Source organism: Corythoichthys intestinalis, chromosome 1 (assembly GCF_030265065.1).
Source record: "Corythoichthys intestinalis isolate RoL2023-P3 chromosome 1, ASM3026506v1, whole genome shotgun sequence".
Taxonomy (NCBI): domain Eukaryota; kingdom Metazoa; phylum Chordata; class Actinopteri; order Syngnathiformes; family Syngnathidae; genus Corythoichthys; species Corythoichthys intestinalis.
The window spans coordinates 18,749,272-18,772,837 of NC_080395.1; the positions used below are offsets into that span (position 1 = coordinate 18,749,272).

At 38.4% G+C, this 23,566-nt stretch overlaps 1 protein-coding gene across 3 annotated transcripts in view; it reads right to left on the bottom strand.

Annotated features, from left to right (window-relative positions):
* Window positions 1-23,566, bottom strand: part of ntrk3b (neurotrophic tyrosine kinase, receptor, type 3b) — a 663,222-nt gene that overhangs the window by 621,803 nt on the left and 17,853 nt on the right. Inside the window, exon 2 of one of the 3 annotated variants that reach the window (XM_057850063.1) lies at window positions 17,878-18,200. The exons of 1 other annotated variant lie outside the window; for it this stretch is intronic. In XM_057850063.1, the coding sequence (XP_057706046.1) occupies window positions 17,878-18,140 (263 nt within the window). In that variant the 5' untranslated portion in view covers window positions 18,141-18,200. Of the gene's footprint in view, window positions 1-17,877; window positions 18,430-23,566 lie in introns of those variants that run through there. One more of the 3 variants, XM_057850072.1, reaches the window with a different exon arrangement.

The window sequence follows — 23,566 nt, forward strand, 5'->3', positions numbered from 1 at the left end:
TGAATTCCGATTTGAGAGACTGGACAGTACAGACCACCGCGAAATGTGGCCCAGATCGGATTTGAACCACATACGAAAGTGATCCAGATCGGATTTGAAATGGTCCAGTTCTATGTGACTTGTCACGTTCAGACCGTCAAGTTAATGCCTCACTCGAGTCGGAAAAACACGAAAAAATCGGATTCATGTATTAAGACCTGTAGTATGAACCTAGCCAAAGTGTGTTTTGCTGTGTACTAGGCTATGAGGAGTACCTTCTCTTTTATTTTGTTTATTTAAAATTAGGGCTGTCAAAATTATCACGTTAACAGGCGGTAATTAATATTTTTTAAATTAATCACGTTAAAATATTTGACGCATTTAACGCACATGCCCTGCTCAAACAGATTAAAATGACAGCACAGTTTAATGTCCACTTGTTACTTGTGTTTTTGGTGTTTTTTCGCCCTCTGCTGGCGCATACAGTGCCTTGCAAAAGTATTCAGCCCCCTTGAATCTTGCAACCTTTCGCCACATTCAGACTTCAAACATAAAGATATGAAATTTAATTTTTTTGTCAAGAATCAACAACAAGTGGGACACAATCGTGAAGTGGAACAACATTTATTGGATAATTTAAACTTTTTTAACAAATAAAAAACTGAAAAGTGGGGCGTGCAATATTATTCGGCCCCTTTACTTTCAGTGCAGCAAACTCACTCCAGAAGTTCAGTGGGGATCTCTGAGTGATCCAATGTTGTCCTAAATGACCGATGATGATAAATAGAATCCACCTGTTTGTAATCAAGTCTCCGTATAAATGCACCTGCTCTGTGATAGTCTCAGGGTTCTGTTTAAAGTGCAGAGAGCATTATGAAAACCAAGGAACACACCAGGCAGGTCCGAGATACTGTTGTGGAGAAGTTTAAAGCCGGATTTGGATACAAAAAGATTTCCCAAGCTTTAAACATCTCAAGGAGCACTGTGCAAGCCATCATATTGAAATGGAAGGAGCATCAGACCACTGCAAATCTACCAAGACCCGGCCGTCCTTCCAAACTTTCTTCTCAAACAAGGAGAAAACTGATCAGAGATGCAGCCAAGAGGCCCATGATCACTCTGGATGAACTGCAGAGATCTACAGCTGAGGTGGGAGAGTCTGTCCATAGGACAACAATCAGTCGTACACTGCACAAATCTGGCCTTTATGGAAGAGTGGCAAGAAGAAAGCCATTTCTCAAAGATATCCATAAAAAGTCTCGTTTAAAGTTTGCCACAAGCCACCTGGGAGACACACCAAACATGTGGAAGAAGGTGCTCTGGTCAGATGAAACCAAAATTGAACTTTTTGGCCACAATGCAAAACGATATGTTTGGCGTAAAAGCAACACAGCTCATCACCCTGAACACACCATCCCCCCTGTCAAACATGGTGGTGGCAGCATCATGGTTTGGGCCTGCTTTTCTTCAGCAGGGACAGGGAAGATGGTTAAAATTGACGGGAAGATGAATGCAGCCAAATACAGGAACATTCTGGAAGAAAACCTGTTGGTATCTGCACAAGACCTGAGACTGGGACGGAGATTTATCTTCCAACAGGACAATGATCCAAAACATAAAGCCAAATCAACAATGGAATGGTTCAAAAATAAACGTATCCAGGTGTTAGAATAGCTAAGTCAAAGTCCAGACCTGAATCCAATCGAGAATCTGTGGAAAGAGCTGAAGACTGCTGTTCACAAACACTCTCAATCCAACCTCATTGAGCTCGAGCTGTTTTGCAAGGAAGAATGGGCAAGAATGTCAGTCTCTCGATGTGCAAAACTGATAGAAACATACCCCAAGCAACTTGCAGCTGTAATTGGAGCAAAAGGTGGCGCTACAAAGTATTAACGCAAGGGGGCCGAATAATATTGCACACCCCACTTTTCAGTTTTTTATTTGTTTAAAAAGTTTAAATTAGCCAATACATTTTGTTCCACTTCACGATTGTGTCCCACTTGTTGTTGATTCTTGACAAAAAATTAAAATTTTATGTCTTTATGTTTGAAGCCTGAAATGTGGCGAAAGGTTGCAAGGTTCAAGGGGGCCGAATACTTTTGCAAGGCACTGTAGGTGCGACTGATTTTATGGGTTTCAGCACCACATGGGGTTGTGTAATTATTGACATCAACAATGGAGAGCTACTAGTTTATTTTTTGATTGAAAATGTTTACAAATTTTATTATAACGAAAACATTAAGAGGGGTTTTAATATAAAATTTCAATACCTTGTACTAACATTTATCATTTAAGAACTACAAGTCTTTCTATCCATGGATCGCTTCAACAGAATGTTAATAATGTTAATGCCATCTTGTTGATTTATTGTTATAATAAACAAATACAGTACTTATGTACTGTATGTTGAATGTATATATCCATCTTGTTGAATTGCAATTAATTACGATTAATTAATTTTTAAGGTGTAATTAACTCAATTAAAATTTTTAATTGTTTGACACCCCTATTTAAAATATGTTTAAAATTTTTGCTGATGTTGAAGTGTGAAATACAGTGTTCTGTGTCACATGGCCTCATGGATCCTGTTTATATACATATCTTAAAGGGAACCTCGGACTTAAAATTTTTTAGGCTCTAATAAGTCACAATTGTTCTGTTTTATCAAAACATGTTATTAGAAACACATAAAATATTGCCATTGATTTAAAAATCTGTAATATTTAGTACATGTTTTGACCTACGGAGGGCGCCATGTTTTATTTGCGCAATGGACACTCGGGGTGATGACGTAGTTTGTCACTGTCACTAGACAAATACTACCGGTGTTCTGCAATTCCGTCTACGCAGCGAGACGTCCAACACGTGCAAATTTGTTAAAAGCGTCAAGTACTTACTAATTGTGTTTTTATTGAGTCTTTTATAACCTTTTCATTGTCTCGAAATACTTTTTGCACGTGTTTGCCTGTCATACATTTAAGCATTGTGTTTTTTAGTGGTAGCTTTCAAGCAGATTGTTGATCTTTTGACCACATTAGTCACATAGCATATTCAAACCACTCTTATTTGATATTACGACGTTAAAGTATTTTCTTAAGGCATCTTTAGTATTTCCTGTCTGTATGCATCTGAACGAAACAAGATGAAAGGGCAAGGTAGTACTTTGGGTGTCAAATTCGCCTCTTGTTGGACGTTTCGCCGCTGAATCACATTTTGGCAGAACACCGGTTTTGTCATACTCTCCTCTCGTCTCATCCCGTCTTTCCTGTTCATTTTGCTTTTGTTGCTCGTTTTGTGAAATATCGACAGTGCTGTCATGCTCATTAATGTTTCTCTCGGATTCAAAATAAAAGGGTTGAAGAGATGCCATGTTTGTCGCGAGAGTCATACTCTGGAAGCCCGTCAGCGTAACCCAGTGACGTCCCCACCCTGCAACGTCAACAACAATGGCGACCTATGAGTTGAACTAATTTTACAAATTGTATAAAAACGAAATCATCAAATTATATGAACTCATAATAACGTTTATTTTTTTATGAACTACAAGTCTTTCTATCCGTGGATCCCTTTAGTCGTTCACAGTGGAGTTGTTTTTGGCAGCCCTTTTAATAGTCTTAGTCTTTGGACAAAAAAAACAAGTCTTAGCCATATCTTAGTCATTTCAACATGTGTATGTCTTTGTCCATTCTTTGTTTACGAAAACTCAGACAAATTTTGTCTATTTTAGTCTACATTGCTCAAAATGTTTCAGTCTGTGAATTTCAAAAGTTTTAGTCCAGATGTCTACACCTTTTTTTTTCTTTTCAAACCGAAGATCATGCTCTAATACATCCGGGAAAAATAATTATATGTACAGCAGCACGTTGAGAAAAAAAAGCTTCCACAGCCAACCGAATTCATTTGTTTTTAAGTACATTCATAACAATGCCCGAAAAATTGTCCAAAATACCCCCATCTTTGCATGTGTTCTTCAATATGACGCACTGCAAGAGTTTGTAAATAAATGGAAGCAAAAAAGACCATTCTCATAATTAGATTTGAACCCACTACGAAGGTATCCAAGTTTACGCCAAATGTAAACGTAGGTCTCATGTGTGATGTAGAACAAAGTTTGTCGCAATCAGTGATGTTTCCACAGTTAAATCTTCGGTTATCAGTGTCCACATGATCCCGCTACAAATGCAGAATTCGCACATCTTCACTTTGGATGGAGTTTTTAAGATCCCTCGTTTTCAATGCCCAAAATGTGCGTGTGGATGATATGTCAAACTGTAGAAAAAGAGATGTCCCGATCGATCGGCATCCTGATCGATCGGGTCCGATCACGTCATTTTCAAAGTATCGGAATCGGCAAAAAAATATCGGACATGCCTTTTTTTAATATATATATATATATATATATATATATATATATATATATATATATATATATTTTTTTTTTTTAATCAAATCGTTTTCTAATTGTATTTAACGTTACAGACATAATATGTTACACTCATCCAGAGTCTTTAGTTTAGGCTTAAGGTAGGGTTATCAAATTTATCCCATTAACGGCGGTAATTTTTTTTTTTTTTTTTTTTATTACCTTAAAATATTTAACGCAATTAACGCATGCGCTGCATGACCCACTCACGCATTGTCGTGTTCAATCTGTAATGGTGCCGTTTTACCTATATATATAGCTAAAAGGCAGCGTAAAATGAGTAGAGTGAATTTTGGCAGCCTTTGGAGCCTTTTTTTAATTGGCTAAAGCCTTACGATCCCTCTCCCTATGATTAGAAATATCGTGGGAAGCAATGTGGGGAAGAAAGGTAGGAATGATCTTTTTCTTAACACCCTATGTTATTTCCCAACGCAGAGAAGATATATCAATTGGTACCACTACGCACAGTCATGGTTGCACTTCCCATCATGCATTTGGGCAGAACAGTTAAATGGCTACAGTATCAATTACTGAAAGCTCAACAAATACACTAGATGGCAATATTTAGTCACAATATACAAAGTCACATTTATCCTTTAAGAATTACAAGTCTTTCTATCCGTGGATCCCTCTCACAGAAATAATGTTAATAATGTAAATGCCATTTTGAGGGTTTATTGTCATAATAAACAAATACAGTACTAATGTACTGTATGTTGAATGTATATATTGTCAGAGTTATTTTCATTTTTTTCTTAATGCATTGCCAAAATGTATATGATTAGGAAAAATTATCGGGAATGATTGGAATTGAATCGGGAGCAAAAAAAAAAAAAGCAATCGGATCGGGAAATATCGGGATCGGCAGATACTCAAACTAAAACGATCGGGATCGGATCGGGAGCAAAAAAACATGATCGGAACAACCCTACCAAATAACCTGCTACGTGTAGACATGGGCTAAATGCTAATGCTAAGACGAATGCTAGCCTCATTCTATGACTTACATTTAGTGTGTGATGATCACTCAGCACAGACCTTTAAAGGATAAAGGAACATTTTATCTTCTCTATTGCCAGTATAAGAAAACACATTCATGTGTACAATGTGTACCAAGCAAGTCTGGAGAGGACAACGGTTAGTGAGGGCGGGGTCACAGCACTTCACATCAGTGACACAACTAAACACTGTTACCATGCAGGCTAACTACTTACACATGAAGAAAATATCACACATTGTTAGCATATGACGGAAACTATGACGTCTTTTCGTCTCATTCTTGTCTCCTCAGACAAAAACTGCCATTTGTCTGTGTTTTATTATCCCAAGACACGTTACCGTCTCGTAATGAGAAACAATTGCTCAGCAACGAAATATTTGCGTGATTGACATCATAGAAGAAAACAACAATGATTCACAGATGTACCCCCTTTGCCTGAATTAAACAGTATTATACAAATAAAAATGTGGTCATGAAAAGTCAACCAAAGTCTTCGCAAACAGAGCTATTCAAAGTCATCTGGTGAAAATTCTTCTAGTTTTAATTATAGCAATGTATCGCAACCCCCCCCGAAAAGTCGCAATGGCGGTTTTTTTCCAACTTCATTCAGCCCTAAAAGCTACCATTTATACGTGTGACCTCAGATACAAATCACTGCACCCGGAAAATTTTCACAAATATTCCACATACGACACATATGTGGAAGCACACAAAAATAAATTGTTTTTGTTATTGTTGTTTTTTATTCTAGGAAGAGATGTAAAGCTTTGTCCATTTGGATAAATACAAAGAAAAAAACTAAATCCAGCAATTGTGCCACTGCCTTTGTGGGCAAAAACATCCAAAAAGTTGCAACCAAACAAAAGTTTTAGTTAAACCTCTTGATTTTCAATTAAAAAAAGCTGCAACTAACACATCTTCGCACAGCTTGCACACATGACAGAAAACCACAAGCGCTGAGTTACAAATGCTTTTTTCTAGACTGTATTCATAGATTTGTGAAGAATGGCCTTAAACCTAAACAAAATGCAAAACTAAATCCATTTAAATAAAAATGACTTGGATCTTCGATACAAAACAGCTACTATCCCCAACACAATAACGCGGGTGTTATTTTGAATGTTATAACAAGTATGAGGCCACACAAAATGCCGCAGAAAGCACATGAAGGATGCTTTAGTGTACAAAAAGATGCAACCAGCACATTTGTGACCTCGGATAAGCGGGAGAAGATTGGATGCATGCATGGATGGATGGATGGAAAGTTCCTTGCATCCTGCACTTTACTGCATGGTGTCCACAAATAACGCCACACAAAACGATTTGGAGACATAAAAGCTTTGATTTCCAAACATAAAAACTAGCACAACACTGCACGTGTTAAAACACAGGAAAGTGCATTCTCGTGGATCGTTCTAGACAGAACACTTTGATTTAGACCTACATGGATTATGTACAAGAAAGCCTGTGGGAGGTGGCTTTCATCTATAAAAAAAAAAGCTGAATCCTGCATCCCAACAATAAAAGCAATCCAAATATGATGTCAAAATTATTTAAAATGACCTTGCATTATTATTAATCAACTTTGAGGTCATTTAACACTAGAAAACCCAGCAGAGGCCGACTTGGACTTTCCCAAGACAAACACTAATTTTCCCTCGCAATGGCCGATTTGGCCTCTCCTCCGTGACTCCTGTGATAGTTTATGTCAGTTCAAGTCAAGCTACATTTATTAAATTACATTTATTTATGAAGTTTGACACTTTGTACACATTTTTTAATTCACTTCTCCAATACTCCATACCAGAGGTTGCGCTAGACATTTTCGTTGTCTGTCATTTTGACTGACAGGGTCATAAAAATCCGGTCATAATCTATTTTTACCCGTCACTTAAATTTTTAAAATTACAATTATGACATATTCAATAGTATTTAGTTTTCATTTATTTTTAATTAATACTGTAACGCTTGCTTGGCAGCAAAAAATTAGACACGGAAGTCGTGGTATTTTTCTCCCTCTTTTTACTCTGCTTACCGCCAACAGCACCAACAAAACAACAACTCCGCCCCCAAAGAAAAAGAGGCAACTATATAGACCCCAATCACCAACGTCACACAATGATCTTAATTGTGGTTGTCAGCCCAAAATCTTCTAAATATATATTAAATGCATCTTACCAGATATAAAATGACTACTACGTAGTCTGTGGTGATCGTTTGGTGCCCAGATTTCTTGTCGAATTACAGCAGTCCATCTCGCTCTCCTCTTCGGGTCTCTCAGAATACGGTAGAACTTCAAGTCTCTCCGTCTATCTTCTTTTCAATTCAATTCAATTCAACCGCCACACACGCCTTCACCATTTTGATTATTAATGTTAACGAGCAGAAAAACACGCCGTAATAGGAGGCATGTACGTAGCGGTAATGTGTAAACTAGGGCTGTCAAACGATTAAAATTTTTAATCGAGTTAATTACAGCTTAAAAATTAATTAAACGTAATTAATCGCAATTAATCGCAATTCAAACCATCTCTAAAATATGCCATATTTTTCTGTAAATTATTGTTGGAATGGAAAGATAAGACAAGATGGATATATACATTCAACATACGGTACATAAGGACTGTATTTGTTTATTATAACAATAAATCAACAAGATGGCATTAACATTATTAACATTCTGTTAAAGTGATCCATGGATAGAAAGACTTGTAGTTCTTAAAAGATGAATATTAGTACAAGTTATAGAAATGTTATATTAAAACGCCTCTTAATGTTTTCGTTTTAATAAAATTAGTAAAATTTTCAATCAAAAAATAAACGAGTAGCCCTATTCTGTCCTCAGTGTGTGTGAGTACACAAATTGACAGATAGCGAACATAAGTTCCAAAAAGAAATCAGACGGTGTGGCAAAGTTGCATGGGCTTTACTGAAGTCATCTTTTTTTGACAGGAGCACGTTTCTTGTATTTTTGTAAAACTGCAAATAACAAGGCAATGTGTCAATAACTTGCATAAATCACAAAATAACATAAAATGTACACACACGTGTCCATTTGAGCAGTAGCACTAGCCAATTAGCTCACAAGCATCTAACAATGTAACTGCATTTCACCATATATGTGAACAAATTCAAATACACATCATCAATAACTATCTAATGCTCATGAATATAAACAAAGGAGGAATATAACTCACAAGCGATGCATGTATTAGACACAAACAGTGTGATGGGGCTATGACAACTGCCACTGAATACTGGATGCGGACGTTAGCTGGTCTGAATAGCACTGTCTATTAGTGTGAGTTCGCGTCGACATATAATTACGTCAGAAAAGCGCGCCGAAACCCAAATAATCAGCTGCACTGAATCGCCAGCAGACGGCGGAAAAACTCCATAAAACACAATTAAGAAGTTGGCCTTTCACTGTACTGACATTTAAATCTGTCTGAGCGGGCCTAGTGCGTTAATTGCGTCAAATATTTTAACGTGATTAATTTAAAAAATTAATTAACGCCCGTTAACGTGATAATTTTGACAGCCCTAGTGTAAACACGACGAGCTGACACACAATATGGCGGCTCCAGTCAGGGGGGCGGAGTTGTGACGTCATGTGATTGGGGTCTATAGACCCTACCCACCGACGTCACAAAACCACGTGCTCGCTGTATGGTTCCGCCCACTTGTCCGTCATTTTGTCTCTGTATTAGCATTGGTTTCAATTGATCGAGGAATTTAAAATGCATTTCATGGAAGACCCGGTGCTTTCTGATGCCGTAAACTTACTGGATGTGTTGCATAAAAGGCGTTATGTGGAAAAGCTTCGTTCTATACAGTCGCCAGATCCATATTTGATGCCCAAATCGATGTTTTTCGACCCGCTGTCTTCGCCCTGTCTGCCTGACATCTGCTACGCTGATATTTACAATTATCTTGTCCACACAAAATCAGCCTATTCTCACGAAAATTTGAAAAACTTCAAGAGCTTGGAGGCTTATAAATACTTCGTTGCTGGTTGGGTGAAACAGGTCCTCGGTCACGAAAATTCGGCAGGAATCTATCTTGTGCTTGGAAAGGTGAGTTACGAAATTTTCAATTCAAAATCTTTTGTTGTTGCTAACATCCACTGTCAAGTCTAATGTATTTCATGTCGTTTGTCAATGGAGTTAAGGCTTTTAATGTTTATATGGTTTAGCGATAGCACTCTCACTACATACATACGTGTATGTTGTCGGCGATTAGCCTAGCAATGATCTTAATTGTGGTTATTTGTCAGCCCAAAACCCTCTAAGTATATCTTAAATGCATCTTACCGGATATAAAATGACTACTACATAGTCTGTGGTGATTTTTTGGTGCCCAGTTTTCACGTCGAATTGCAGCCGTCCATTTCGCTCTCCTCTTTGGATCCCTCGGAATACGGTAAAACTTCAAGTCTCTCCTTCCATCTTCTCTGTTAGTGCAACCAACAGCCACACACGCCTTCACCATTTTGATTATTAATGTTAAGGAGCAGAAAAACACGCCGTAAATAGGAGGAATGTACGTAGCCGTAACAGGTTAACACTATGTTTTGACGGACAATTGGGCGGTACCATTCAGGAGAGCGGAGTTGTGACGTCACGTGGGTAGGGTCTATACACAGGCGGCAATCTAGTCCACCAATTGGATGACGCGCTGGCACACCGGGTGCACCAATAAGAACCTCGCGTTGATGTGTCAATCACGGTGCCGCCGCCAGACCCCGGTGACGCTACAATATTCTGACAGAATAGCCACCGACGTCATGCATTAAGAGAGACAATAGTCAATAATAATAGACAATAAGTAATATGCTCACTCGCCACCCTGTAGTCTGGGGTGTGAATTGCAAACTGTCAAAATGACGGACGGACTTCAGTTTTTTCCGTCACAGTTTTAAAAAAACGGTCAACGACGGAAAATATTCAGTTAACGCGATCCCTGCTCCACACATAACGACAGAAAGAATGGCCCAAATGTGTACATTGTTTTGAAGAAGAAAAAAAAAGCGTTTTAGAGCTGCAATTTGAGTGTAAAGCAGGAATTGTGTCCATAGTTTAGAAGGACTGAATCAGGGGCATGGAGTATGGATTGTGGTCATTGTGTCTGAAGTTAATGTATGTCTAGTGGTTGCATTTCCATATGAACGGCTGTTGTCTGTCCGACAATGACTTGCCAATTCAAAAGCACTTGGGTCATTTTTGCCACATCTGGGTTTTCCGGGGGAGAGGCCATATCGGCAATTGTTTGGGACTAGTAGGAGTACCAGAATTCTCTGGGACTTCTAGTGTTAATTAGATTTTCAAGATGATTTCCACTTAATATTCTCATTAATATGAAGCTAACTAGATCAAATTTGAATATTTAATGTTTACATTTAAACAACGGATGCGCCTGGTCCGTGATCGTCATTTTCGGAGGAGCGGAATCGTGGGTTAAAGATCATGGTTTTAAAATGAATTTATTTTATATTTAAGCATTAACTTATTGGCTGCCATTGATGGCGATAGACGTTTGATCCAATTTGACTCGCAGGGTTGGCAGTGATAGATCACTGCCAGCCAACTAGTCAGTGAAAACATGATCACTCAATGCCAGCCTTCGTACCTGACATGAGTTTCATGTATTTAACTGTCAATAGCAGTGAATGACTTCAGGGGTTCAACCAACAAAATAATCCAGCGGTATAAGGATATTGCAAACATACATCATTGTAAAGCTTAAAATCTCAATTTTCTGGAGGAAGAAAAATTTTGAACAGGAGTGCATTTCAGAAAAAAAAAAAAATGTAAACAGTAAAACCCTATCTGGAGGCGAGAGCACGCGAGAGCAGAGTTAGAGACGCCATTACTTTAACGAGATATTATCGCGTACTTACTGTACCTTGTTTCGATCCAAAAACTTCATGTAGCATGTATCACTGAGTGTCAAGACACAGCTGTGAATGACCACAGCTGGATTTATGGGGATTTTATTGGTGAAACATGGTAATATAACAAGGGTTGCGATACAGAAATCGCAGACATCAAGGAGGGGTCGAGATGTTCTTTTTCATATATTTACCCTTTTAAATGTTGTTTGTCATTTTTTCTGTATTTTGATCGATTATTTATCATCTAACATATCGGAGAAAATGCGATAGTAACAAAAAGAATACAATTAAGCGATAGTTTTACAGACACCATTTTTTTCATTGACGTGACATAATTTGTTTAAAAGTTTAAAATATAAGAGTAATTTTTTAAGTCTTTTATTTATTATTTTTTTTTTTTTAAACGAAATGTTAGACATCAATTAATGATTTTAAGCTAAAAATGACAGAACTTTTGAATAATAAATATTAGGGGTGTGACAATATATCGAAATTGTGATATATCGTGATACTTTGTATCCCAAAAGGTTATCGATATACTCCTGCCACGAATCGATATATCGTTGGGGCACTTACAGCTTGACCACCATTGGCGCCCAATTCGTTTGAAGTGGGAGGGATCTCAGCTCAAACAGATTGGACGTCTACTCGTGATAAACTCATTCCAATTCACAGCAGTAGGATGAAAATGACTTTGTTTCCTGTTTATTAGTTGTTTTGTAGAATGATTTCCTGTCCAATAGATCGATAATTGTTGTATCGCCATATCGTGAGATCATCGTTATCGTGGGCTTTGTATCGTATATCGTATCGTATCGTGAGTTACCATTCTCATACCAGTTATTCTGTCCGATTTTCAGGGCATTTACAGGTCACTTGCTGTTCATTTTAGGGCATTTACAGGTCATTTCCTGTTGAGTTCAAGTCACTGCCTATTCATTTGAGTGATTCCCAGGTCACTTCCTGGTCTATAACTCAAAATAAACAGGAAGTGACCCATAAAATACCCCCAAATCAACAGACGGTAACTGTCAAGTTCAAAAATATCAAAAATAGATCCTTAGGTGGACATTTGTAAAATTACCCAGAAATAAGGAGAGAAGACACTCAGTTTTCTTGGCCAAGGAGAACAAAAATGTGACTCGTGAGTCACCAAAATTGATCTAAAGGACAAAAAACCTCCTTGGTATTTTATTTAGGGGTTTTCCCTGAACAAGATTGATGCCGCCCTGAAAATCAACAGGTAAATGACCTTTAATGGCCCAAAATGACCTCGTTGCCTGGCATTGGCTGCCACTCACGCCCATAGACGTTCAGTTCGTTTGAACTGGGATGGTGGCACCGTCCCAGTTCAAATGGACTGGACGTCTACTAGTGATACATACATTCCAATTCACAGCAGAAGCTTGTTTTTCCGTTTACTAGTTGTTTGTAGAATATCCTAGAATGATTTCGTGACCAATGTATCGATAATCGTTTTATCGCCGTATCGTCAGATCATCGTTATCGTGAGCTTTGTATTGCAAATTGTATCGTATCGTGAGGTACCAAGAGGTTCCCACTCCTAATAAATATAATTAATTACCTACATTTTATGGATGGGTTGAAACGAAAGCGGTTGCGCGACGTCTATAAACATGGGTTTTGAGTGTAAAACGGACAAATTAAAAATAGTTTGGGGGCTTAATGTGCCATGAATCTGCTATGGCAGCATATAGACATAATGTTCTTTCAAACAAAACAATTCTTTTGGCTTAAAATACAGCAGTTTATCTTAAAGCGGGTTGCAAGAGCAGAAACTGATTTTTCAGTCTTGTCTGTGTTTTCCGCCATATACAGGTATGAAAAAATAAACTATATTCTATACCATATAGATCAGTGGTGGCTGCGCTTTCAAAGAGGGGAAGCTCAAAGGGTGTCCGCATGTGAGTGCTTTGTGACAGTGAAGGGGCTCAGCTGCACTCGTTGCTCAGTAGGAAAAGAAACAAGAGTGCCAGAAGTCAAGTCTCCAAACACAAGCAGCTACAATTAAAAAAAAACAAAAAAAAAACACCAGAAAAAGCAAATTTTTTCTCTAGTCATTTATAACAAAGCAAGTGTCACTAGGATGATTATGAAAGTCTCCTGTTCAACTCAGAACAACGGAATGAAAATTGAAAAATGACTCCCGTGGATCTTTATATGACAAGATCACTGATTCGCTCATTCCGCTGTCAATCAAAAATGGATTCAGCCTCAGACGGAATAAATTCATCACGCAGAGAAGCATAGCGTCCGGGCCAGCCGAGCCCCGCCCACTGCTCATAGACCCCCAGAGACGCACATCGTAAAGGTTGTTGTGTGACGCCGTTGCAAACGCAATGCTAGATGGTTCGACGCGTTAGCATAGCGTTCGCCTTATCTCTAGCATTGGCATTTAGCGTAGCGAGGGTCATCTTAAAATTTCGGGCAACTTTTTTTTTTTTTTTTTTTTTACATACAGTTCGTGGCGTTCAGGTGGGTACAATTAATCAAAAAATAATGGACTGTTTTCCTGTTGAGTATGCATTATCGTCACCAAGTGGGTGTTGTCCTTGCAGATGCTACAATATAATAATAATAATAATTTGTTTTTTTTTACCAAAATTAGTTACTTGCTCTAAACTTTTCTTGAATGACGTATCCGTATCCAAATAAAAATAACTAGAGCAAAGATAGGAGAGTGAAGAGATTCAGTCTCACCTACATTTTAAAAAAATATATCAATATACACTCACTAGCCACTTTTTTCGGTACACCTGTCCAACTGCTCGTTAACACTAAATTTCTAATCAGCCAATCACATGGCGGCAACTCAGTGCATTTAGGCATGTAGACATGGTTTAAGACAATCTCCGGCAGTTCAAACCGAGCATCAGCTTGGGGAAGAAAGGTGATTTGAGTGACTTTGAACGTGGCGTGGTTGTGCCAGAAGGGCTGGTCTGAGTATTTCAGAAACTGCTGATCTGGGATTTTCACGCACAACCATCTCTAGGGTTTACAGAGAATGGTCCGAAAAAGAAAATATCCAGTGAGCAGCAGTTCTGTGGGCGGAAATGCCTTGTTGGTGCCAGAGGTCAGAGGAGAATGGCCAAACTGGTTCGAGCTGATAGAAAGGCAACAGTGACTCAAATAACCACCCATTACAACCAAGGTAGGCAGAAGAGCATCTCTGAATGCACAGTACATCGAACTTTGAGGCAGATGGGCTACAGCAGCAGAAGATCATGCCGGGTGCCACTCCTTTCAGCCAAGAACAGGAAACTGAGGCTACAATTTGCACAAGCTCATCGAAATCGGACAATAGAAGATTTGAAAAATGTTGCCTGGTCTGATGAGTCTCGATTTCTGCTGCGACAATCGGATGGTAGGGTCAGAATTTGGCGTCAACAACATGAAAGCATGGATCCATCCTGCCTTGTATCAACGGTTCAGGCTGGTGGTAGTAGTGTAATGGTGTGGGGAATATTTTCTTGGCACTCTTTGGGCCCCTTGGTACCAATTGCGCATCGTTGGAACGCCACAGCCTACCTGAGTATTGTTGCTGACCATGTACATCCCTTTATGACCACAATGTACCCAACTTCTGATGGCTACTTTTAGCAGGATAATGCGCCATGTCATAAAGTTGGAATCATCTCAAACTGGTTTCTTGAACATGACAATGAGTTCACTGTACTCAAATGGCCTCCACAGTCACCAGATTTCAATCCAATAGAGCATCTTTGGGATGTGGTGGAACGGGAGATTCGCATCATGGATGTGCAGCCGACATATCTGCACCAACTGTGTGATGCCATCATGTCAATATGGACCAAACTCTCTGAGGAATGCTTACAGCACCTTGTTGAATCTATGCCACGAAGAATCTAGGCAGTTCTGAAGGCAAAAGGTGGTACAACCTGTTACTAGCATGGTGTACCTAATAAAGTGGCCGGTGAATGTTTATTTATTTATGGCGGAAAACACAGACAAGACTGAAAAAGCAGTTTCTGCTCTTGCACTCCTCTTTAAAAGAAACAGCTGTGTTTTCAGCCAAAATAACTGTTGTGTTTGATAGAACAATATGTCTATATGCTGCCATAGTAGATTCATGGTGCATTAAGCCCCCGAACTATTTTTAATTTGTCCGTTTTACCCTGAAAACCCCCGTTTACAGACGTCGTTCAACCGCTTTTGTTTTAACCCAGCCATAAAACTAAGGTAATCAATTATATTTATTACTCAAAATGTCTGTCATTTTTAGTTTAGAATCATTAATTGATGTCTAATATTTCGTTTAAAAAAAACGACTTAAAAAAATTATTCACCGCATATTTTAAACTTTTACACAAATAACATCACAATGAAAAAAAGGCGTCTGTTAAAAAGTCACGGATATCTACCTCATAACTATCGCTTAATTGTATTTTTTTGTTACTGTCGCATTTTCTCCGATATGTTAGATGATAAATCATCGATCCAAACAAAGAAAATTTGGACAAAAATGGTTTAAAGGGGTAAATTTATGAAAATCTTGACCACTCCTTGATGTCTGCGATTTCTGCATCGCGACCCTTGTTATGTTGCCATGTTTCACCCATAAAATCCCCCAAAAATCCAGCTGTGGGCATTCACAACTGTGTCTTGACACTCAGTGATACATGCTACATGGATTTTTTTGGATCGAAACAAGGTAAGTACACGATAATATCTCGTTAAAGTCATGGCGTCTGTAATTCTGCTGTCGCGTGTTCTCACCTCCAGATAGGGTTTTGCTGTTTAAAAAACATTTTTTTTTTTTTTTAAATGCCCTCCTGTTCAAAATCCTTCTTCCCCCAGAAAATGGAGATTTTAAGCTTTCCACTGATGTATCACACATGCAAATCGGACAATATTGAAATTTGGTCAAATTGGGGGTCTCAGAGCGGAACTTCAAGTCACCTGAGTGTTTTCCGCCATATATATATATTTTTTAACAAAATTATTCACTTGCCCTTTTCCTGAATGACTCATCCGTCTCCAAATCAAAACAACTGGAGCAAAGATGGGAGAGAAAAGATATTCAGAGCCTCACCTGCATATTGAAAAATAAATCTATATATATATTCGGGGTGTGACGGTACACACAAGTCACGGCTCAGTACGTAACTTGACATGGGGGTCGGTTCGGTGCTGGTTCAGTACAACAGGAAAAACAAAAACACGTTTTTCTCACGGCATTTGAATGTTAAACTTTGTATACCATTACACTCTTTTATAGGTGAAATGTCAAAAAATGTAAAAAGTGTGAACTATGTTTTTGTTTTGTTTTTTAATTAAAAAAAAAAAAAAACTGTTCAGTTCAATTCAATCAGTTAATATAAATATATTTGATGTGAAAGACGTCATAGAATGGATCATGTAACAACGTGTAGAACATGAAAAGTAACATCAGTTACTTTGCCGGGTAACGAATTACTCTTATATTGAGGCAAGTTAGTTACTAACTAAATTACTTTTTGGGAGAAGTCATTTAAGTTAGTTACTAACTCAATTACTTTTTGGGAGAAGTCATTTGTAACTAACTAATTACATTTTTAAAGTAAGATTAACAACACTGCTCAGAAGCACGTGCGAATATTTGTGATCGGGACGTCTTATATTTAAACTCATAACTCTGACTTCCCATTGACAAGCGGGTGTGTCGGTGGGCAAGTGTTTACATTCACACCTCGCGTAGCCAAAGCACAAAATGAGCACGTACTTGCATAACAAAGTACGACATATATGACAAACTTCAACCCGGTCACACGAACATCTTAACCTATCTTATATGAAACAATGGAGCAAAGTGGAAAATGGAATTTGACACAAGGTCACCTTTCAAGACTAAGATTCTTTGATTGAAAAAAGCTGCATTCAGCACAACAATGCCTCAAGTGCTACAGTGGACTTTTCAAAAGGATGCGTTTCTTCGGGCCTTCTCAAACAGCAAATCTGACATTTCCACCGAATCGGGTGATGTACGTCACCTAACGGCATGTGAGATGCTTTAATCAAATGGAAACGCTGAAAAACTCATACTTCACAACACCACAAGTGCTATTTTGGCACTTTCATCGCAAGTATTCAGCCACACGAAATGGTTATGTCTGCAGTTTTCGCGAAGGAAAGCTCCGAGTTTGACTGGTGAGGGATGGCTCCGAGCTGCAAGAAAAAGCTGGATCCGGCACATTTGCACACAGCTTCCACGCACGACATCGCACTACAAGTGTTGTTTTTGCACCTTAGTAACACAAATACACATCTGTCTCAAGTTCATACAAAGGTACGGGGTTCCCTAAGGAGGGTGGTGGTGGGTCGTGATATGTAACTGGTTGACCTCACTGCGCCATTTATTTCTGTTCCATTTGGCGCAATCTGTCAGAGCAGTTGGACGCGGACGCAACATCCTCCTCCTCCTCAGGAAAAAGAGGATGAGGACGATGCTGATGAAGAGGTTTGCGGGGGTGCAACTTTTTGGGCGCACCCTCCCCACCGCCGCGCACGTACTCATGCAAATAAGAAAAAAAAGTGAGGTGGTGCGAACTGAGGTCTACTCACATGGACGTGATGTTTTTGAACAAGTCGGCTATGTCCACGGCGCCGCTGCCGTTGCCTCCGGCTCCATCCTGCACCGCCAAAAGCGGGAAGAAGCTGCCGCTGTCCGACTTATTGCAATAGATCTCGGTGGGCGAGCAGCTGCACGTCGGAGGGCAGTCCAGCATGGAGCTCAGGTGGTCCCGAAAGAGGAGGCTGAGGAGTAGGAGGACGAGGAAAAGCCGCCAGCCCCGGCAAATCCGCAGCGGGTCCAGGCATAGATCCATGTCTCCAAGGAAAGATGGAAAACAGAAGAAGAAAAAGAAGAGGAGGTCCTGGTGTCCTTCCTTAAGAGAACAGAGGATGCTCTGTTTGGTGCGTGTCCTTGCCTCCTCACATAAAAATATATATATAAACACGTATATATATATGTCCACACACACGCGCGCACACACACACACGAAAAAAGAGCAGGGGAAAAGCAAATTAAAAATAAAAAAGACTGTAATCAAGTGGAAGAAATCTCCAGGCAAACGTGCATGGTGGCTCCCCTCCCCGATGCTGCTCTCTCCTCAGCGCGATGCTGGAGCAGGACTGACTGGATGGAGAGAGGAGCGGGAGGAGGGAAAGAGGGGAGCGCGGGGGAGAGAGAGAGAGGCATCGAATGAGAAGTTGGGGGCGTCAGAGTCCCTCCTACTGGCTGCTGTCGTACTGACACCTGCAGAAGCTGCATGCAGTCAAGTGTGATTACAGCGCACGCACACACACATACAAGGTACACCAAATAACGGGGAAAACGGCATCGTTATAATTGTTACAGCTAAATTTTCTACAGAACGTGAATAAACAAGCAGTGTTTTATTTTATTGAGACCCAGGAATGTTAATGTTAAAGCAACGTTAAGAATAAATTGAGATTCATTTTGGTTTGCTGACATGATTTTTGTTTATTTCCAAAAAGTGACATCCTTCATAATATGATTTGTAAAGTAGAAGATGATCTAATCATAGCTAACAAGGCAACATACTGTATTTCCTTCATTACTTTTCTGATTAAAGAGTCAGAGTAAAATCCCTTATCACATGATTTGTACCGTAGACTGTTATGGAGTAGTGCTATAGTACAAATAAATAATAACGATTATTAGAATACTAGGTAACACTTTACAATAAGGGTCCCTTAATTAAAATTAGTTAATGCATTTTTAGACAATAACTCATGTTTAAGTAACATGACAATAATTAATTTAACCCCTTATCTAACATTTTTAATATATTAATTAACATGAGTTAATGCATTAAATTAATGCATTAGTTAATGCATTTTAAGACAATAATTAATGTTTAAGTAAAATTACAATAATTCATATAATCCTTTATTTAACATTTAGTAAGATATTAATTAACATTAGTTAATCCACAACCAGACAGTAACTAATAGTTTGGTAAAAAATTAAAATATATATATAGGCCTATATGGGTTAGGGTTTGTTAACTTAAGCATTTATAATTTCTTAGTTAAGGGACACATGTGCTGCACTTTAGAATAAGGGTCCAAAAAGCATTCAGTAATGGTTAATAAAGGTTTTTGTTTTGTTTTGTTTTTTTGAGGGGGGGGGGGGGGGGGGGGCTTAAGCAATTATTTATTAGTTAAGGGACACATGTACTACAATTTACAATAAGAGTCCAAAAAACATTCAATAATGGTCACCGGTAATTAAGGTTAAGTAATTCTTATGAGGTACGTTCACATGAAATAATACCATAATTAAGGTTAGGTTATAATATATATATATAATATATTACTTAACATTAATTCACATATACATTACTGCATTAATAAATAGTTATTAATGTATACTGGTACTAGTAAGTGATTATGTTATTTTAGAATGAGAAACTTTGCTCTGTGAGTCCTTGGGTGTGCTGCTAACCTAACCTTGTATGTATGTATGGTATTATTTCACGTGAACGTACCTCATAAGTATTACTTAACTTTAGTTTACCATTATTGAATGTTTTTTGGACCCTTATTGTAAATTGTAGCACATGTGTCCCTTAACTTCGAAATTGTAATTGCTTAAGTCCCCCCCCCCCCCCCCCCCCCCCCAACCTTTATTAACCATTACTGAATGCTTTTTGGACCCTTATTGTAAAGTGTAGCACATGTGTCCCTTAACTAAGAAATTATAAATGCTTAATTTAACAAACCCTAACCCTATATAGGCTTATATACAGTGGGGCAAATACGTATTTAGTCAACCACTAATTGTGCGAGTTCTCGCACTTCGAAAATATTAGAGAGGCCTGTAATTGTCAACATGGGTAAACCTCAACCATGAGAGACAGAATGTGGAAAAAAAAAACAGAATATCACATTGTTTGATTTTTAAATAATTTATTTGCAATCATGGTAGAAAATAAGTATTTGGTCTATAACAAAAGTTCATCTCAATACTTTTTTATGTAATTTGTTGGCAATAACAGAGGCCAAACATTTTCTGTAACTCTTCACAAGCTTTTCACACACTGTTGCTGGTATTTTGGCCTATTCCTCCATGCAGATCTCCTCTAGAGCAGTGATGTTTTGGGGCTGTCGTTGGGCAACACGGACTTTCAACTCCCTCCTCACCCCGTGGCGTCAAAATGATAACAGGAACGGGGAGCAAAAATCCCAGAATCACACGGGAGGACTTAGTGAATGACCTACAGAGAGCTGGGACCACAGTAACAAAGGCTACTATCAGTAACACAATGCGCCGCCCGGGACTCAAATCCTGCACTGCCAGACGTGTCCACCTGCTGAAGAAAGTACACGTCCAGGCCTGTCTGCGGTTCACTAGTGAGCATTTGGATGATCCAGAAGAGGACTGGGAGAATTTTGGTAGAAACACAGGTTCTCTTGTTAGGAGGAAAAAGAATACTGAATTGCACCATACCCACTGTGAAGCATAGGGGTGGAAACATCATGCTGTGGGGCTGTTTTTCTGCAAAGGGACCAGGACGACTGATCTGTGTAAAGGAAAGAATGAATGGGGCCATGTATCGAGAGATTTTGAGTGAAAATCTCCTTCCATCAGCAAGGGCATTGAAGATGAGACGTGGCTAGCTCTTTCAGCATGGCAATGATCCCAAACACACAGCCAGGGCAACAAAGGAGTGGCTTCGTAAGAAGCATTTCAAGGTCCTGAAGTGGCCTAACCAGTCTCCAGATATCAACCCCATAGAAAATCTGCGGAGGGTGTTGAAAGTCCATGTTGTGTAATGACAGCCCCATAACATCACTTCTCTAGAGGAGATCTGCATGGAGGAATGGGCCAAAATACCAGCAACAGTGTGTGAAAAGCTTGTGAAGAGTTACAGAAAACGTTTGGCCTCCGTTATTGCCAACAAATGGTACATAACAAAGTATTGAGATGAACTTTTGGTATTGACCAAATACTTATTTTCCACCCTGATTTGCAAATAAATTATTTAAAAATCAAACAATGTGATTTTCTGTTTTTTCCCCCACATTCTTTCTCTCATGGTTGAGGTTTACCCATGCTGACAATTACAGGCCTCTCTAATATTTTCAAGTGGGAGAACTTGCACAATTAGTGGTTGACTAAATACTAATACTAATATTAACTAATGCATTAACTCATGTTAGATAAGCAATTATATTAATTATTGTAATGTTACTTAATCATTATTGTCTAAAAATGCATTAACTAATGTTAATTAAGGGACCCTTATTGTAAAGTGTTACCGAAAATTTCAAAGAAATTTCAAACATTTTCGCTCAGAAAACTTGTCTATAGTACTCCTTATTAAGGGTAAAGTTGGGCTAAAGCCGATCCCAGCCGATTTTTGCGAGAGGTAGGGTACTTTCTGGACTGGTTCTCAACCAATTTACAAGGCATTCACTTCTACATTTAGGGATAAATGTAGATGTTAATTAATATATTAATAAATGTTAGATAAGCAATTATATTAATTAATGTAATGTTACTTAAACATTAGGTATTGTCTAAAAATGCATTAACTAATATTAATTAAGGGACCCTTATTGTAAAGTGTTACCGAATACTAAATCTCTGGAGAAACTGCGATGTAGCTTTGCTGTGTTGGTTGGTATATTGGGTCACTTCCTGTTGATTTGGGAGGATTTGGGGGGTCACTTCCTGTTGATTTTGGAGCATTGCCAGATCACTTCTTGTTGACATGCGGACATGCCAGGGTCACTTCTTGTTGATTACAGGTCACTTTCTGTCCATGGAAATGACATAAATGGCCGTCAATGCCATTGACGTACGTTGGCGTCAATAAAATCGTAATAATATAAAAAGTTTTCACACAAGTTTGAATTACATCTTCATCAAAACGAAAAGCAATCGCTGTTAGGGCCTTGAGTAGAGTATGCTTATATTTTTGTTTTTAAATCTTATTTTATAAATCTGTAGAATTTATGGGGGGGGGGGGGGGGGGCATCTGGCCCGAAATGGTGGTATCAGTATCGGCGAGTACCAATAAACAGGGCGCCAATACCATTTACCATAGAGTTCATTACCTATTGGCGTGACACTTTATCATTCTTTACGTAACACCTTATCAGAGGGGGGCGAGCTTCATTTAGTAATAGCCGAAGATGGCACATGCTTATGTCAGATTTAAGCTTGGATTTTTGAAGAACTACAAAAGATGTACCGCATACAAAAAGGAAGGATTGTCTCAGGAGTGATTTGTTCGAGGTTTGAAGGTACATGTTATATTTTTCGTACCATGCATACGTGATTGAAGCATTTATTCGCAGGAATTTTCTCCTTTGTTTACACATGGAGGCAGCTAATTTTCGTAACTGACTAGCCCCATAGTTGGCAATATTTTCGCAAAATAAATGCTACCTGCACGTTTTTTTTGCTTTTAACCAAGAATCGAGACTGTTTTACGTCCATATCTACAAAGAATTCAGCGATTTAATCATTTATTCACAATAATTTTCGCCAGAAAAGCTCTGTTTACGCCAGGCGGCCGTTAGCCTCATTCGCTAACAGAGTAGCATTGTACGCTGACAATATACGTTAAAAAAAAAAAAAAAAAACACACTAACTGCAATTTTTTTTTTTTTTTTTGCTTTCAACCAAAAATCAAGACTGTTTTACGTCCATATCTATGCAGAATTTGGGCATTTAAGCATTTATTCACAAGAATGTTTGCCAGAAAACCTGTGCTTACGCCAGGCGGCCGTTAGCCTAATTCACTAACAGAGTAGCATTGTACTTCAACAATATACATAAAATAAACGCGAACTGCATGGTTTCTTTGCTTTTAACGAAGAATCGAGACTGTTTTACGTCCATATCTATGAAGAATTTGGGGATTTAATCATTTATTTAGATGAATTTTCACCAGAAAAGCTCTGTTTATGTCAGACGGCAGCTAGCCTCATTCGCTAACAGTATATAGTGGATAATGATGTTAAGGGCTATTCTATTCTAAGTTGTGATTGTATATAGAATTTATTAATAATCTAAATTTACCTATTATTTATAATTGATTCTGCATGTTTACCTCAAATATTGAGTTTCTGATGTTAAATTGAGTGATTTATTAGCTGTTGAAAACGTAGTGTGTAGTAAGTAAAAGTAAATTTAAAATAATAATAATTTTTAAAAAAAATGAAGTTTCTATTTTGGTCAAAAACTTATATGTTAAATATGGCTATTGATCCT